General features: G+C 41.9%; 2 protein-coding genes across 8 annotated transcripts; both read left to right on the forward strand.

The window, feature by feature from the left end:
- The first annotated feature begins 3,200 nt into the window (after nucleotides 1–3,200).
- On the forward strand, nucleotides 3,201–3,986 carry LOC122617716. The gene is made up of 3 exons (XM_043793673.1): nucleotides 3,201–3,419; nucleotides 3,477–3,614; nucleotides 3,670–3,986. The coding sequence occupies exons 1-3, from the start codon at nucleotides 3,325–3,327 to the stop codon at nucleotides 3,866–3,868; spliced, it is 432 nt and encodes a 143-aa protein (XP_043649608.1). The 5' UTR covers nucleotides 3,201–3,324; the 3' UTR covers nucleotides 3,869–3,986.
- A 451-nt stretch (nucleotides 3,987–4,437) lies between these two features.
- On the forward strand, nucleotides 4,438–17,820 carry LOC122615965 (G-protein coupled receptor 52). 7 transcript variants are annotated; one of them, XM_043791158.1, is made up of 5 exons: nucleotides 4,438–4,922; nucleotides 5,250–5,426; nucleotides 13,557–14,871; nucleotides 15,376–15,634; nucleotides 15,750–17,820. In XM_043791158.1, the coding sequence occupies exons 3-5, from the start codon at nucleotides 14,739–14,741 to the stop codon at nucleotides 16,324–16,326; spliced, it is 969 nt and encodes a 322-aa protein (XP_043647093.1). In that variant the 5' UTR covers nucleotides 4,438–4,922; nucleotides 5,250–5,426; nucleotides 13,557–14,738; the 3' UTR covers nucleotides 16,327–17,820. The 7 variants fall into 7 exon arrangements, with proteins under 7 accessions (XP_043647093.1, XP_043647094.1, XP_043647096.1 ...); XM_043791159.1 differs by having other exon boundaries at nucleotides 4,438–4,634; nucleotides 5,239–5,426; XM_043791161.1 differs by having other exon boundaries at nucleotides 4,438–4,503.
- Nucleotides 17,821–17,902: the final 82 nt, after the last annotated feature.

The raw sequence follows: 17,902 nt of genomic DNA on the forward strand, positions 1-17,902 counted from the left end.
CTCTTGAAATCGGTAAATATTTATTTGTTTTCTTAAACATTGAATATTTCATATTTCAGTAAAACACATTACTCTCAAAGGCTCCCTGAGAATCGCTAAATATTTTTGTTTTCTTAAACATTCTTATTTCATATCAGTAACACACATTACTTTCAAATGCACCCCGAAAATCGGTAAATATTTATTTTAAATATTTCATTCATATTTCATTAAATATTTCATATTTCGGTAAAACACATTACTTGCAAAGGCTCCCTAAAAATCGGTAAATATTTATTTGTTTTCTTGAACATTCATATTTCGGAAAAACACATTACTTTTAAAGGCTCCCTGAAAAGCGGTAAATATTTATTTGTTTTTTTAAACATTATAAATCATTCATAAATCATTTAAACCAATTACTCTTTGTTTACATCAGATGAATCGTGATTCAATGCATTGTCTTAACTTCCGTAAAAATACATAAACATATAAATTTATGAAAATGGTTGAATAATTCTTTATACAATATTTTAGGTATGTTCTAAACCGAATCTGAAAAGGAGAAATTTCTATATATAACTACTATAGAACTGTAAGCTTACACGACTCAATAAAAAATGGTTTACCTCCATTTTGCCTCTTGCTATAAGCTGATGAATGTTGATACGTTTCACGGATGTATTTCACTTATTATTTATTTGTAAACATAAAGATATTTTTTATAGCTAGAAATAGCCAGCTGGTCAGCACTGTCAGACCAGTCGAAGCCCATGTTCGGTGCACATTGGCTGGTTCGCTCAAACGAAATTGGACCGATGGGGCACAAGTTGGCTTCCTTTGTTCGATGCAACTGGAACTGAGGAGCGGATGAGTTCGCGAAGCGGAAGAACTCTTTTTGGAAGGATTGAGGGGCGGAGTGGGTGGTGGACGGTGGGCGGTGCAGTGGGCAGGTATGCCCTCGGCTGGTCGTTGGCTGGCTTTTGAGTGCATTACAGCTGTTTTGTTTATAGGATGATCATCACTACACTCCCTGCACAGTACAAACTATTTGGAGTTTGCGGTTTATGCTTTTTATGGTCCGCCGTTGTTGTTCTTGCGGCCACGGCTGCTTTTGTTGCTTCTTCTCCGGTCGGTGGCAAGTTGTTAAGTTAAATATTTACCCACCGTTGCCGGGCAGCCAGTTTAGGCCACGGCTCGCTGATCTTTCACATCGAGAATCCCAATCCCAGAGCGAAGAACTCGTTTCCAGCCCTACTGTCCATATCGGGTGCTGGATCTGTCGTTGTCATCATAAGAGTGCTACTGTCAACCACACTCAAAAAAAAACCATTGTGTCTAGATATATTTAAATTTATTTTACAATTTTAAGCTGCACTCCATGTCATTGGTAAGTCTGCTATGTTATATAGATACTTTCTTTTTCCAGAAGCTAGAGATTTATAAATCACTTTTGTTTATACATTTTGACTGTGCCACTTAATTTCTTCAAGTGCATTGCCACATATTATTAGCCACTGGCAACAGAATAGCTGCCCACTGTCCAAACGCTGAGCACATTGGACATGTCAAAAGGATTTGCGCCTGCGCAGTGGAACATCCAGCATTCAGCATTCAGCATTCAACATTCGTCTGTGCGAATCCCACAAACTGGTTGCACATTCCCTGGCCAACAGAATGGTCATAAATCGAAACGATGTGCCAGCCATTGACAGTTCGCTTAGCTGCACAAAGGTACGGTCTTCTTTTAACATTATGTGTGTTGCTTCGGGTTCCCCGCCGCCGCCAATCACAATTTATTGGGCTATTAGTTGCCACTTGAGTGGGGACTTTGGGTTTTGGGGGAACACCCACGCCGAGCTCCCAAATCGACTTCAAATAAAGCATAAAAGCATAAAAGCTGATAACAATGCCAGGTACCCCGCTCGGACAATTAACTGATAACAATTCATTAGCATTTTGTGTGGGTTGCCCATCATCATCGGCATCTTCGGCATCGTCATCGCCTTCATCGTAATCACGATCTTTTTCATCAGTTGCAGCAGCTCTGCATTTGAGTTTAGGTAATTTGACAGCCAGTTGATGAGCGACAACATGGGGCCAAAGTGTAGCGTCTTTAATGGGTTAAGTGGGAGGCAGCATGGCTTTGATTTTGTTACAGAGAAGTTTAATAAGAAGCAAACTAAACATAAAAGGTATACTAAGGTTAGGAACCATAACTATTATTAATTAAAAGATATACCTCGATTGTTATCACGGCTTTTATTTAAATTAGGCATCTTAAATGAAATTTAAATATTATTTTGTGCTTATTTGAATTCAGAGCACAGTTTAGTCATCTTGATGTTATCGGTGTGTGTCAGCATATTTGTTTGATTCTTGGCCGCAAGATCGTAACTTTTCGCGTGCCCTGTCAGCCATTATCCATGACTTCCATCTGGGTTGGTTTTGGTTTTTGGTTTTGGGTTTTCGATTGGGGTTTGAATGCGAATTGGGGGCTGGGTTGCTTGACCAGCAATCGGTACGATCGTGCCTCAATTTGGGGCAATATGCAGTGTCACTTGGTGGGAGGAGAAATACGCAAAGACAAAGGGGAAACTGTGAGGAATTCAAACTACAAGCCAGAGACGTGGCCATAAATCCGAAGCGAATGTGTCAAGCGCCAGGCAAATTTTCCAACAAAACAAAATAAAAACAAAAAAAAAGACAAATATGCCTGAAATGTTCTTTTGACACTGTCAGCATTCTACAACCCCATAATTTATTTGATCACGCTTTTCCGAGACGATTGTTGACGGAAGCGCACGAATTGCCATTGCAAATTGCCATTGCACCTCGTAGACAAAAGCGAAATTCGCAATGTGGTCAATACAAGTTTAGTCAAATGATGATCCGGCCGGGCAATCGATCGTAGAATGTTCGACGATCTGCGACCTTGGCGCCTTTTTAAGCCGCAACTTCCAGGTTGTTAAGGATAAGCAGCATAAGCAACTGGCAGCGATGCATTGATCATGATTTCGCATTAATGAGGCAATAAGTTTATTGATACTTCTTAATAGCTACTATATCTCATTATAAATCGGCATTTCTATATTATATACAAAAATATTTCAAAGAAAGATTCAATGCTTTTAAGCCAGCTTATACTTAAGAGTTGTATTAGCATTAAACTCTAAACCATTTGTCCTGCTTTTCCTTAAAACTCAAAGCTTGAATAACATGCGATTCAGTATTTTTTTGAAATTTCTTAGAATCAAAACTAACACCTCGCACTCTTTAGTAATTTTCAAAATTTTTTCCGGACTTCAATAGGTAGCCAGCCGCCAGTCGACCAGGCCAAGAACAATGCCTCAATTTGTGTTCTGGAGAAGCGATGCCAAGAAGAATCAGCTCGAGCAGATCTCTCCCCTCTGGAAGGATTTGAATGCAACATTTGTGACGTAACATTTAAGTAAATAGTAAAAATATTTACCACGAAAATCCTATATTCCTAATAGGGTCCTTAGCTGGAGTTGGCTCATCTACGCCTTCTCTGCATTGGTAATCGTCGTTTGTGCATATTTTGCATATTGTGAGCGCTGCCGCAGAACTGAATCAGTGCGACGTCGACGGGTGATTCAGAGAGCTCAGGAGCGGTAAAATAGTTCTCAACATAATTTCAAAGTTTATTATATATTCTATGCATATAAGGCCCCCACAAAAGCGACGACCGAATGCGGCTTATCGGGACCACCAGATCTACCGCCATATCATCCTCAGCGTGGCCAAGTACATGAAGAATCCGGATGGCATTCGACCCTTTATCGAGCACATGGAGCAGCTATATCCACTAAGGCACAACTCGGCCGATCAGCAGCAGGTGGCCGAGCCAAGTGCTGGAGAAGATTAGTGTGATCCAGGAGTAGGGGTAAAATCAAACAAATAATTTAGAAACTAAATCCATAGAATTAAAAACTTAGAAGTAGTATGAAATGCAGTAAAGTGCTCTTATTTTTGTTATATACTAATTTTATTTTCTTATGAAAGGGCACATCAATCTTTTATTATATTTTTCTCTACAAATAAAATATCAATTATCTAGAAAGGCAAATTTAAAGTCCCACTTGCCAACTGGAGTGTGGGAGCAACTAGATAAATTAATTAGTTTAACCAGGCTCGTGCTTTTGGCCAACTATAATTGGGTCATGCGCAGTGGGAGATTCTGGTCGGCGGTGCCTAAAAATATGCAGTGCTATTTTTACCTGCCACAAATATAAACAAACGCCATGTGCGTTTGCCGAGCTTTCAGCTGGCGAAAGCTTCGCTTTCTCTCGCTTCCTGTTGCTGCCTTTTCCATTTCCAGCTGCCCGCTCTTTTGCTCTCTCTCTTTCGAGAGAGAGAGTGTTGGCCGAGTTGTCGGGGCGTTAGCAGAAGAGAAGAAAAGCGATGGAAAAGCGGAAAACAGTTGCCAGTTAGACAGTGAGCGCGTCGCATCTACGCACGCATCGAAAAGATTCAGCGGCAGCAGCAGCAGCGCGTTCAGTGGTTGTTGTTGTTGGAAACGGTGGAAGCACACACACACACTGACACTCAGCACCAACACACACACTCCAACACACACACACACCAACACGCGGCCAGCAAACACACTTTTCGGCTGGCCAAAAGAAACAAAAGTTTGTTCATCCTTAAGTTTTTCATTGTATACGAATGTCAATCACAATCAAAAATTGAAAATTAGAAAATTTGAAAATTCAAATCTCAAAGTGAATTCAATTAAATTGTGCAAATTACGAGCTGGAGGATAATTGAAAAATCAAGGCACACACCTGCGCACATGTGTCTGTGAGAGGGTCCTGTGTGCGCCGTATGTGTGTGTACTAGTATCTGTGTGAGCACGCCTTTTGGCTGTATGTGTGTTGAAGGCTAAGCAGAAAATCAGCAGCCCACGGAAAAGCCAACAAGTAAAGCGAAAAATTAATGTTGCATGTGCCCCGAAAATCGGGAAATCGAAAACGGAAAATCAGTTAACCGAAGTTAATCGAAAGTTCGACAGTGCAAAGTGACAACGTTTGAAAGATATTTTACTATCGCGCCAGCAAAGCCATAAATTATCTTATCTGGAAAGAAAATCCATTTAAATCAACACCACATAATGCATGCATTAAAATATTATTTGATTGATTCATTAGTGAAAAATACACAGGCTGCTTAAAGTTTCTGGTTTCTTTGAGGCCCACCGACTTTGGTTAGATATATCTTAAGCCCACATTCATCTAGATATTTTACAGTTCTTGCCTGTTGCAGCCAAAGGGTTAGCAAACAAAGTGATAAAGACAAAGTGTTCAAGACAAAATGTAATCAATACCATTAAATATTATACAAGAAATCAACAAAATAATCAACCGATCAACTGGAAAACCGAGCAATGTCAAGGCAAAGGCTCCCAACAGCATGTCCCGTCTAAGGTGAGTAGTTCCTCGGGAGCAGGAGCATCCTGCTGGAGCTTTGCTCCAGACGCATCCTACCTCAACACGAAAAAAAAGCGAAGATAGGTGGGATGAAACAGGGAGCCAAAGCGAAAGAGCGAACCAAAACATAAACAACCCCGAAAAGAGCGAAACTCTAGAAGTAATGTGCGAAAAGAAATGGCTGGCAAGCACTGAAAAAAAATTCATTAGGATAACACAATTTTGGGAATTTTCTTCATTTAAAAAATGCACAATTTGTTAACTTAACAGAAATGCTCAAAAAGTATTCTTTGCATAAATATTGATTTGTAAATATTTTTTAAAAAATGTTATACCTGGTTATAAGAACAGAATGAAATATTATATTACAGGACGTAATACAACATTCACTTAAATAAGTTTTAAAAAAGGCTGGTTGGCTTATTTTTCTCCCTGTGCACTTGGTTACTTTTTTCTTCAATCGGAAATGCTGTGCTGTTCTTCTCATCTCCCTTATGTTCGGTCCTTCGGTGTCGATGTAGAGATACGAAAATAGGCAAAGTTTAGCAAAAAACCAAAGAATTTCACTTGGAAAGCTCAATGCAAAGAATGGCAGAATGGCAGCACTCGTTGGGGATTAGCCAAAGCCATAGACTTTGCGCAAATACTGAAAAGCTCGGCCTGAGCGCATCATTTTCCACGCAAATTTCGTTTGCGAAAATTTCAATTTATGTGCGAGCAAACAGGATTTGCAGGATCTATGTATGTATGTACAGGATATGTGTGGCATGCATCAGCCAAGATTATGTATCTGTAACTCGGTCACACGTTACACGCTTCTCCGTTTTCTATTTCTCGCCCCATTTTATTGACTTTGTCGTTTTATAGGCAATTTGTCTTCTGGCAGCCGTTGATAGGTTTTTGCTGTGTCATAAAATTACGCGCCAAGCGAATGCCCCGTATCCTTATGCTTATCCTTATCGGCAAGGACCGGGTTTTGGGTTTTGGGCTCTTGGACTCTTTCGCTGCCAAGTTGTTTATATTGTCGTGAATTCGCCTTCAAGGACGCGACAACACCGCACAGTCTGCCACCCACCGCCCCTTACCCGCGCACATGGCCATTTTATCGATCACACAATGGGAAATTTCACACGTTGTCCCAAAGGGCTGCGAAATGGGTGGGGGAAGGTACAGTGGTCGCTCCTGGCTTCAATTGATTCAAGTCGCCAGGATATGGATACTTTTACCACAACAAGTTGAAGCTAGCAATATGAATCATATAGAGAAAGTAGAAGAAATACGCAACTGAAGAGTTTGCATCTAATCTATGAGATCTTAAGACCTCCAAGATGCAAGATCTAACAATTCATATACTTTTACTGAAATGGACTTAACCTTTATTGGAGCCTGAAATGGAAATGTGCCTAAGTTTTCGCTTTACGCAGAGAGCACTGTGGCAACGGACCCGTTGTGTTGAGTTGCGTTTCGTTGCTCGTCTTTAATTACGTGCGCTGCAATTGGCAGCTTCAAGGTCGTTGCCGTCTTTTGCATAATTAAGGGTCACCCACCGCCGCCCACCGCCCATCGCCCAGCGTGGCACCCGCTCTGACTCATTGGTGCACCCATCGCAAGTGGCTTTTGTTCTTGCAACACAGTTTCTGTTTCTGAATAATGCAATTGACGCGTCCGTGTGGGCGCTGACACAGTTGCCATTTTTCACACATGAGCAGTCAGAAAACAGAAACCAGAGACCAGAAACCAGAGACCAGAAACCAGAGCCCAGAGCTCAGAGCCCAGAGTCCAGGCACAACTAACAACTGCCGCCGTGCAACGTGCGACGAGCAGCATGCAACATTCGCCGCATGTCCGGCACTCGAGTGCAATTTCCATAGCACACTTCAAGGCTGGCCGCAGTCTAATTTACATGGCAAATGACGCTGCTCTGGCTTTCTCCGCTTTCTGTGCTTTCTCCGCTTTGCATTTATGACTCGTGACGTGCGATGGCGATTGTCCGCCAACCTTTTCTTCGCCGTTTTGTGTTTCGACACACGTATTCAATTAGCCCGATAAAGGAAGCAAAATGCCGCAGCTGCTGCTGCCCACACATTTGCATATAAAAGTCCGGGGAAATTCGAGGGTGCTGCTGGTTGTTGGCTGGAAATGTGGGCCGTTTTAGCCTTGAAATAAAACGGTAGCATCAACCTCAGCAGAATATTTTGTATGGGATAACTAACTATTACTATTACCGTAGGTTAATTTTATCTTAATAGCGATGATGTTCTAACACAAATACTTTATATTCGTTATCAACTAAATAATATAGCTTTATAAATTAGTTTGCTTAATACAACAATTTAATCCACTTACAATTCAATGCCAATTATTTTTAATATGGCTGGCCGCTTTACTGTAAAGTATTCAACTTTGGGTAATTAATATTATTTTTCATCTACCGATCTGCGGGAATTGTGTTGTATATTTTCACATATTTATATCTCTATTGATTTATGACCACAGCGTGCCGCATTTCGCGAATGTCCCGTGTTTTTTATATTTTGTGGCAAAGGAAAGTAAAATTTTGGAAAGTAAAAGTGCGGTTGTTCTTTGGCGGCTTTTAGGTTTGACAACAAATAGCTGGCAAAGCAGATGAGACAAACAAAAAGTGTTTCTATATTTAAATGCCTTAACATAACAACAACCGATTCAACAAACCAAATATGTGTGACGAAATTCTAGTCTGCTAATGACGAGCAAATACTCTTTAAAAAGTTTAAAATTTTTAGAATAGTTAATACATATTGCTTTTAATTATTTTAAGTTTCGATATATTTTCTATAATTAAATGGCCACGCCCGAGCACAAAAACCGCATTTGGCCAAGTGAAAAAAAACACTTTAGCCAAAACTGGCAGGGGAGAAAAAACCAAACAAACGCTGGTCGATAGTCGGCCTAAGTGGGCACACCCATTCAGCCTAAATTCTCCAACACTCCCCTATTTTCTCTCTCTCAATTTTCCGCCCCCTTCCCCCATTTCACCCCGCGCTTTTCCCGATCCCCCCGCCATGCCTTCAGCTCCTTCCACGCACACACAAATCGCAACTCTCTGTTTGTCCAGGCCATCGCCTAATTAGTTGTGGGCTGTGACCGCCTTGATTTATATATTTATGATGGGCGTGGCCCTGGGCTAGTGCCAACTAATTGTCGCCGGGCATTCCCTTGCCCTTCCCTCCCTTTTAAATGCAAGGAGTAGCTTTCTTTTTTACCCCTACAAACAGATACAGATGCAGATGCAGATACAGATACAAAACTCGTTCACAGATACACACGTTAATAAGTGTGCATTTGGCAGCTGCTGCGAACAAATTGCTTAAATGTCAAACCGTCCTCAGAGCTTCCGACTGAATCCCGGCCAGACTTGCCAGCTCTTTTAGCGTCAGCTGGCCCATTGAGCCAATAAGCCTTTGCACTGAGTGCACTGAGAAAAAATAGAGCAGGGACTAAATCATATTTTAGTAATGCTACAAAACTCAAGAACCTGATAATGTAAGTTGTTATACTAATACCAAATATTTAGGACTCGAATTTTGCTCCAAAACTCAATGGTTGAGCTACAAATTCTACATATTAATATAACTCAATGAATTTTTAGTTTTTACACAAAAAAAATTATTAAGAAATAAGTTTGTTAGGTGCTTAGTTTTTTTGAACATAGGATCGGTTGTAGAAATGATATTAGAAATGTTTAAAAATTTATAAATGAAATGTTTTGAAATTCAAAGCCAACAGCTATATTAGGTAGCTTATATAATTTGAGTAATTTTGTACATTTTTTCTCTGTGTACGCGCATAAAAACCGCATTGTCATAATCCCGCTTTCCGCACCACCCTCGTCATTGGCTGGATTCGATTTCCCGTTTGCTTATCAATCAGACAGCGAGTAACAGCAACAAATAAACAAGTTGCTGCATTTAATAAAGCAGCTACAGCAACAGCAGCAGCAACAACAACAATGCAGTGAAAAGAAGCCATGGCGGGGATGACAAATTGATGCATTGCCGTATTGATTGAACGACTGGCTTTGCTATTGCCAGTGCCACAATAAACGCCTTGACTGAATGTCAAGTCGCAGCATTGAAATGAATTTCGTGTTGGGTTTTTTCTTTTATTGATCGATTGTTCCAGTGCTCTGTGTATGTGACTGAGTGTGGTGTGTGTTCTGGGTGTATATGTGTATGTGTGTTAATGTGTATTGGTGTGGGGGGGTAGGATATAGCCGGTATCAGGAGCCAATACAATTGTCCTTAGCGCCGAGTGCCGCCAGTCTTATTTATTACGCATACGTCACGTTGTCGAGTGGAGGTTGCGGATGGCAACGAAAGGAAGAGGCCAGCCCATGACTGTGACCTTGCCAATTGTAGAATTGTACAACATCTGCAAACCCTTGCATTTTTCCATTTGCCATATTCAAGTTATTTCCCCTAAAAAAAAAGACAATAGAACATTCGCCCAAGGGGAAATCAGAGTTAGTGAGGCATTCGAGCGCTAGTAAACTCCAGTGGGAAATGGAACAATATAAAACTAAACACGAGCGCGTCGCCAAGTCGCTGTTTGCCCTTGGCCCGAGCCACGCCCCCTCTCCCTCATCGCCCCTATCGCAGGGCACACCCGCGCAACGCAAAATTGGCCCAAATAAAAGCATTGCGTATACGACATGTGGTACGGCATTTCACAATGCGGTTTATGGCCATAACAGCGGGTAGCACGTGAATTTAAGTTGGCCCAATCACGCACCCCCCGCCGTCATTTATTTTGAGGACGCAAAATATTCAGGGCATTTTCTAGGCAAATTGGATTTCTTTTTACGACGTTCCTTGGCCAAATTACTGTTTTGGGCAGCTTATTATTATTATGCCCATATCGAGAATGAGAGTTTTGCTGACACTTTTGGATGAGATTGCATTTTGCAGAAATTCCAAAGGTTTTCTAAGGAACGATGACCTTACTATACTTCGTATCTAAATATCTAAGATTGCAATTCAATCAATGCTTTTCGAAAGCTTATATGTATATAACATTTTTTGGTATTGAAGTTTGCCAAATTGCTTTTGTGGTCGAACTGTTGCATTTTACGATAAAGTTTCCGACGTTCCACCACTTTAATTGCAATTTGCCTGCAGGCATTTTTGGGTTGACAAAAGTTAGTGGCCAAAAAGTTTGGCTCGGTGAGCGTGGGGCAAAGCAACAGGCAGCAGGACCGCCTGCAAAGTCCTTAAGCTACTGAGTGACAGGAGCTGCCAAGTCTAGCCCGGCGCCACACCCCCTCCGTCGCCTTCGACGCCCCCTCGCCGAAGGACGAGCATTTGCAGGCATATGCGACACTTGACATGCGTAAGCATAAATTATGCAGGCGCCGCACCAGATGCACTGAACAAAACAGGTGGCCCCATGTAAATACGGAGCAGGACATACCAATAGTGTGCTGGCTGCTGTGCTGGGGCAACGAAAATGTAAATGAAAATAAAAGCCAAGGTGAGGTCATGCTTATGTAAAGACGCAGCCACGTGAATGGCGACGATGACGTGGCACCCATCCGCAGCAGCCTTGCCAGCCTGGCCAGCCTGCCACCCACTGCTATGCCCACTTTTCGTCCTGGGGCCTCCTGCCAACAGCGAGCGTCATCAAACGGGTAGTATCCTTCCTGGGCCTGCAGCTCGCCTTGGCCTTTGTTGCGGTATTTCGCCATTTTGTTTAAACACGTAGCCATCCAAAAGTTTATTTATAGCACCCAAAAGCTTTGCTTGCCATCCTGCCGCTGTTATTCACACCCATCTGCCACATACTACATTTGGCATAGTACTTCCCACCTGCCAGGCATTTGTGTTTATATATATATACGAGTATATATATATGGTTTTATGGTTTTATGACAGCGCCACATTCGATGGTTTTCGGCTTCTGTTTGTGTTTGGTTTCGGGCTCAAACTTGTGTGTTTTCTGAGGCGACATAAACACGCAGGGAATACATATTTAATGGTCCCGAAAGCTGGAAAATCTACAGAGCAAAAAATGAAAACAGGTCGACGGCAAGTCGGGCGCAAACATACAGTGCGTTTCGGCAATGTAGGCCAGTGACTTTATAAGCCCACTTTAAGTTTCGTTACAAATGTTTGGAGGATATAAAAACATAAAATAATTACAAAAGTTAGTAATATCTAGGATTTCTAATTATGTTGTAAAATAATATATTAAAAAGAGCACCCTTTCGATATAGAAACAATTTATATTTTTTATAGGAGTGGCTTGTCAATGAAAATGTTATTCCCCATTATTTTGTGAATTGTTATGGCACTGACCCAGTTGGTTCTTTATTTTCCTGCTCAGTCTTTAATGTATTCCTTTTTCCCTTAACAATCATGAGCTTTAATGGTCAGCTATGTGGGTCAGTTTGATTTCCCACTGCAACGCAAGCTGCATTTCGCCACATTCACAATTCCGTATCTGTGGCTTTTCAAGTTGGTCAAAGGACTTACTTTAAGGCAGGACAAAAGTTGCCCCCGAAAGCAGGCCACGTATTATTTTTAATTATGTCGAGGGCTTAATGGGCTGCCCTGCAATCCCAGTGGCAATCAAAATCTCATCAGCTTGTTAGCGGTTGCCTCGCAGCACAATGACCATGTTTACATAATTAATCACTGGCCGCGCTTATTGATTATCCTTCCAAGAAACAGCGCAGAGGGTTCGCTGAACCCAATTCTCCGGCTTCTGTGGGCCTCCGGTTTCCGGTTATTCCGGCGGCGATTCCTCCGCTGGTCAAGGGGGCACTCATTATGCGACGGGGTCCGCTTAAGTTGGCGGCCATAACAGTTATTTCAGCGTAATTGCAGTGGGGCAACTGAGTGGAGTCGAGTGGATTTGAATGGGTCGCCGGCCAGGAAGTCATTTGCACAAATGACGTTACTGCGCGTAGCGTCATCAACTGCAGCGGCTTGCGCAATGATTGGCAAACAGGTGAAATGATGTGATACTCCGGGAGATGGGTGCGCCTAATGCAATACATTGATATTTATCACCTGGCCTCCGTCAGCTGGCTGACTGTCGAATCCGATGCCCAGTTACCCCGTTATCGCTAATTTAATCACCTGGTCGAGCGAAGGAGGGGCAGCTACGGTGGGGCATCTACGCTGGGGCGTAAATGACAAACTTGTTACCTCACTCAACGACATCCCATCCCCTAATGGCATCCCCATGCTCATTCTCATCCTCTGGCACTTGGAGCAGCCCCCTCGATGTCTAATGGCATTTGATAATGGTGTTTGTGTTTGCGTTTGTGTCTGCGTGGAAAATGGCACGATGACGTAGTCGGTGCCTCTAGTGGAGGCTGTGGCGTAAAGTCAGTGTTGGCCATTGAAAGTTTGTAAACAAGAAAATGAATTTAAATGCATAGTTTGATTGAATATAAAATTCCTTGGAAATCATAAATAAAGATGCTTTAAAGCCAGCCATACTACGTATATAATTCAGCAACACCAAGTGGGTGTTTTTGCTGCATTCTATTAGACCCATGATTATAAAACATTAGTGGTTTTGATGACACGCCACAAAAACATATTAAAGTGTCGTTCCTAAAAACTTTAGAGTTTTGCAAACATCCTAGAAAACAGCCAAGCTGGCAGCACTGCTATGGGGCTCGTTAAATATAGATAGAGTGGGCGTGATCGATGACGCTGGTCCACAAATAGAGACCAAAGCGCAGACCCCTCGAGATTTTTAACAGTTCCAGGCCCTCGAGAGACCAACCCAGTTTGAGCAGCCGGCCAGTGACAGCTATGGCTCTCAAACTGTGTCAAGTGGCACCGCAAAGTGGGTCATTGCAGGCGGGAAAAGTGGGTGGTCATGGCGGTGATGGTGGTGATGGTGATGGTGGTTCTAGTGGGCTGGGTGGTACGTATGGTCTGGGTGGCTCTGATATAGCAGGCAAGTGACGGGCGCAGGATAAGCACGCTTATGTAAAGCGTTTGTGCAGCTAAAAGGCTTTTTCCGCCTGCTGCCGTATGTGGGATAATTTATTGATTGGCTCAAGATGGGAGATTCTGTAAACTATTTATGGAACGCTAGAGGCTTTCACTTGCTACCCTTTTGTCCTTCCAGATGCGCACAATTAGCTTAAAACGACAGCAGGACGTGGAGACTAAATAAACATCAACAACAAACAGCCAGAATTTACAAGCAAAAGGATAATCACAATCACCAAGCAGCGAAATTACATAGCAAAACCGATACTAAACAACCGAACTATTATCGAACTATTTTAACTTAACAACTTATATGTAGCACAACAGAAGCCTTACAAAACAACAAAACCATTTGTGCTGTGCTTTAATTATAGTCGAAAGATATTTCAACCACCCCGAACAAAAAGTGAGCCCTGAAAACCGCGTAATTATTACACATTAACTAGTTAAATTAATAATCATTATTCTTCCACTTGCGAGTTTGAAATGTGTACATTTTTAAATCGATATTTAAACTACTAGCGAATTATTCAAGCATACAACATACAACTAACTGTTTAACGTTCATTAAAACCTAGCAAAGAGCGTTGTGAATTTAACAAACAAACAAATTCATTAAACCTTTAACGACCCTCAAAGGCAGAATAGAATTGTACGCAATTACTAGATTTTAAACGTAAGATTTTAGCCCAAGCAACATTTTTTAAACGAGCTTCAGACACACACACACACTAGCAGAACCTTATCCTTAACCTTAACCACGACGGCAGGATTGTAAGGGTAACAATCAAATGCTTGGCGCGGCGCCAAAAGGTGGGCAGTAGAAGTTGCGGCCCAAAAAAAAGTAGGCAGTAGAAAATTTATACAAATTTGGCGCCAACGGTGGAAAAAGGACGAAAAACAGCGCCAAGGACTCCGACGACCTTCGCGTGTGCAAGCCTCGTTGCACAATAAAGGACGCCACCAACACTTGCAACCACCCAGACACACAGGCACACACATCCACACACTTACCTAGGCACACGTAGACACTCACACACACCTACAGACCCCCACACACACACAACTGAAGGCACAGGACAATTGCATGGGCGTCCGCCATGACCGGAAGTAAAATACGGTCACGTCCACGTCCACTGGCCTTTGCATAACAATCAGCCCGCCAAGAAGGTGCGGAGAAAGCGGGAGAAAGCAGCAGTGAAAGCGGGTGAAAGCAGGTGAAAGCAGGAGGAGCACGGAGGAAAAGGACGAAAGGAGCTGAAGGAGCGAACACAACGAGCACAGGAGCGCCAATTTCAAACGCCAGCGGCCCGTAAAAATGCAGGAAATGAGCTACCTACAGGATAATTCCAAGGTGGAGGCGCTCACCAAGGCGGTGCTCATATCGATACTGGGCGTGGCCATCGTCCTGTCCAACCTCCTCATAATCGCCACCTATGCCAACTTCAAGGGTACGTTGCACGAATAACACACGTTTAACACTTTCCACAGGAACATCGCGAACGTGGTTGGGTTTGGCCTAAAACATAATATTTTCATAAGTAACTTACTATATGTGTTGAGTATCATTTCTTTTGACCAATTAAGTCCACTGTTTATACTTAAAATGCATCCATAATTTAAATGTGAAAGTGAAAGGAATGAAGTAAAACGGCATCCTCCCCAACATTGAAATGTGTTCTTTTATTGTTGTCTTAATTGCTTTGAAAATTCTAAAATCGAGTGTGCTTTAGAATATTATTTGTTGTCCCTTTTTTAAACCTAAACTTTAATCCTTTAAATTAATTGTTATTGGATACATTTAAAAGCCTTAGGTTACCAAATAGTTCTAGTGAATGTCGTACAAATAGACTCGCCCAAATTATTGAATGATCCATTTTGATATTATTCTTTGCATTTGCTTATTATTTTTGAATACCCTCTACTTCGTTCACTAACGATATGTGTGTTCGCAGGACCCACAGAGGTGATCAACTACTACCTCTTGTCCCTGGCCATCGCCGATCTGCTCTGCGGACTGCTGGTGGTGCCCTTTTCCGTGTATCCCGCCCTGACCGGAGAATGGATGTACGGCGACATCGTGTGCCGCTTCACGGGCTACCTGGAGGTCACCCTGTGGGCGGTGTCCGTGTACACCTTCATGTGGATATCGGTGGATCGGTATCTGGCGGTGCGGAAGCCACTCAGATATGAGACGGTGCAGACGAAAACGAGGTGAGTGGGTTCTTGAAATGAATCTCCAACAAAGAGGGAATAGTACTAAGCGATCTTATTGAAATTACATTCATAGATTTGACTAATCCTTGATCCTGTTATCTTTATCCCGCAGATGCCAATGCTGGATGGTGTTCACCTGGATATCGGCGGCCCTGCTGTGCTGTCCCCCAATTCTGGGCTACTCGATGCCCATCGAGAACAACATGACGCACATCTGCATGCTGGACTGGGGGAACATGGCGGCATACAGTGCCACATTGGCGATATTAGTCTTAGGTCCCAGCCTCATTTCAATCGTACACAACTACGGCTATATCTTTGTAATGATGCGTAAGATTAGGTCCGGCGAGCCGATACACGATAAAGAATATGCAACTGCTCTGGCTGAAAATTTATCGAACCCTAGTCATATGATGTCATTCGCATTAGTCTTTGCATTCTGGGTGTCCTGGCTGCCATGGATTCTGTTGCGTCTGTATGAGGTGGTCACGGGCGATGTTATCCAAAGTACTCTTATCAACTTCGCCGTCGTCTGGATCGGCATATTGAATTCGTTTTGGAAAATTCTGATCATGACCAGTATGTCGCCGCAATTCCGTATCGCTTTGAGAGTATTTTGCTTAACCATTTGTTGTAAGACTAAGGGCCGTTTGCAAGCAGAGCTAATCGGGTTGGACCCAGATGACTAGAGTTAGATTTAGATTTTCATTCTCCTCAAAAAAAACTACAATAATTATCCGTAATAATCCCCCATCCCGAAACCCCATCCTTCGTAATCCCTTTGAGAAGAACTACAAAGTCCTGCAAGTAAATAATTGGTTGTAATTGCATTGAGCCATTTCCTTAACTCTCTCTCTATCTCTCTCTCTCAATATATATAAACACTTACTTGCCTGTTTGCCATATAGTTGCATATTTACGGGCCGTTTGGCGCTACGCGACATGCCAATGAAAGCACCACCCACAGCCACAGCCACAGTAAAACCGAAAAACGCAACCACTAAACCACTCAGCCACTCAACCACCATACAGCAACCACACAGAAACACCAAAAACACCAAAACCACAGACACGTTGAAAGACATATTCATATTTCTAGACCTAAGCTAAGCTAAGAGTTTTTAGCGTATCCAATTATGATTGATTCATTGATTGATTGATTGATTGCATTGAATTGATTGACGATTATTATTGTGTATTTATGAGCTTACCACGTATATACTTGTACTTAACTCTAGCCATATACATATACATATGTAGCAGCGATCTAATTCTAATTCTAATTCGTAGACAAGAGACAATTCACTAGGCAAGTGCAACATTTCCGTTTCCGGTTTACAATTCGAACTTGCTACTACAAAAACAATATACGAAAATCATATGCTACTCGAGCAGCAGGATTATTATCTAACGATTGCATAAGTATAAACCTTTTTCAAAGTCCATATTAAGTAGCATTTAGAATTTTACAAAAAGAAATCGTGTAGAGTTTATTAAACAATTTGCCAAACTTGACGACGGGCCGGAATATGAGAATTCAAAATTCGGAAAATCTTCAATCTTCGCACGCTTTGCGAATGCGCTTTAGAAACTAAAAACCCAGGCCCACTAAACGAATAAAAAACACAGCAAAAATGTTAAAATCCAAGTGCAAATAAGCCCGAAAAGACATTTCCAGTAGTTCGTAGCCATACAAAATAAACGTATGATAATGAAAGAATAGGCTAGTGTGAAGTTTCGATCGTTGTTCAAATTGGTAGCATGATTTGTTTTCCGTTTTGGCCGCCCCTGAACGCTTCGATTTGGTGGGCTTACCAACAGAGCGTTGCAATTTTGCCTAGTTCCCTTAGTGGGTCAAATTCAGTTTCCCAGGCTACGCCGATGAAGCATCCAGGGTCCCAAGTCGAGTGTTTGTCGTTGAATATTGTTGATCATTGTGTTGAATTGATGATATCTTAGCCACAAACATGCCAAAAATGCGAAAATAGCGAACGAATTCGAAGACGAAACATTGTGTATATTTTGTTGTTGTACATTTCATTGACGATATTTTGTACATTTAGTTATAGTTCGAAACTAATTTACACACCAAAGAGCAAGTGTTATCGATTTTTAAGTGTAAGGAAATTGTTAGAGCCGTATAAGCAGATAGCAAGTGGCGTTTCGACAAATATAAACAATGAACGCAGTAAATAAATGCAAAAATGAAGATGTTGTCTTGTAAGTTTTATTTTGAATTTGGCGGTTTTTTAAAACTGCACTTTT

This window comes from Drosophila teissieri, chromosome 3L (genome assembly GCF_016746235.2).
Source record: "Drosophila teissieri strain GT53w chromosome 3L, Prin_Dtei_1.1, whole genome shotgun sequence".
Taxonomy (NCBI): Eukaryota; Metazoa; Arthropoda; class Insecta; order Diptera; family Drosophilidae; genus Drosophila; species Drosophila teissieri.

Coding starts and splice junctions, on each gene's coding strand:
- LOC122615965 (XM_043791157.1), top strand. CDS start 14,739: ATGCAGGAAATGAGCTACCTACAGGATAATTCCAAGGTGGAGGCGCTC. Junction 14,872..15,375: donor CACCTATGCCAACTTCAAGG/GTACGTTGCACG, acceptor GTGTGTTCGCAG/GACCCACAGAGGTGATCAAC. Junction 15,635..15,749: donor ACGGTGCAGACGAAAACGAG/GTGAGTGGGTTC, acceptor TTTATCCCGCAG/ATGCCAATGCTGGATGGTGT.
- LOC122617716 (XM_043793673.1), top strand. CDS start 3,325: ATGCCTCAATTTGTGTTCTGGAGAAGCGATGCCAAGAAGAATCAGCTC. Junction 3,420..3,476: donor TTGAATGCAACATTTGTGAC/GTAACATTTAAG, acceptor TATTCCTAATAG/GGTCCTTAGCTGGAGTTGGC. Junction 3,615..3,669: donor ATTCAGAGAGCTCAGGAGCG/GTAAAATAGTTC, acceptor TATGCATATAAG/GCCCCCACAAAAGCGACGAC.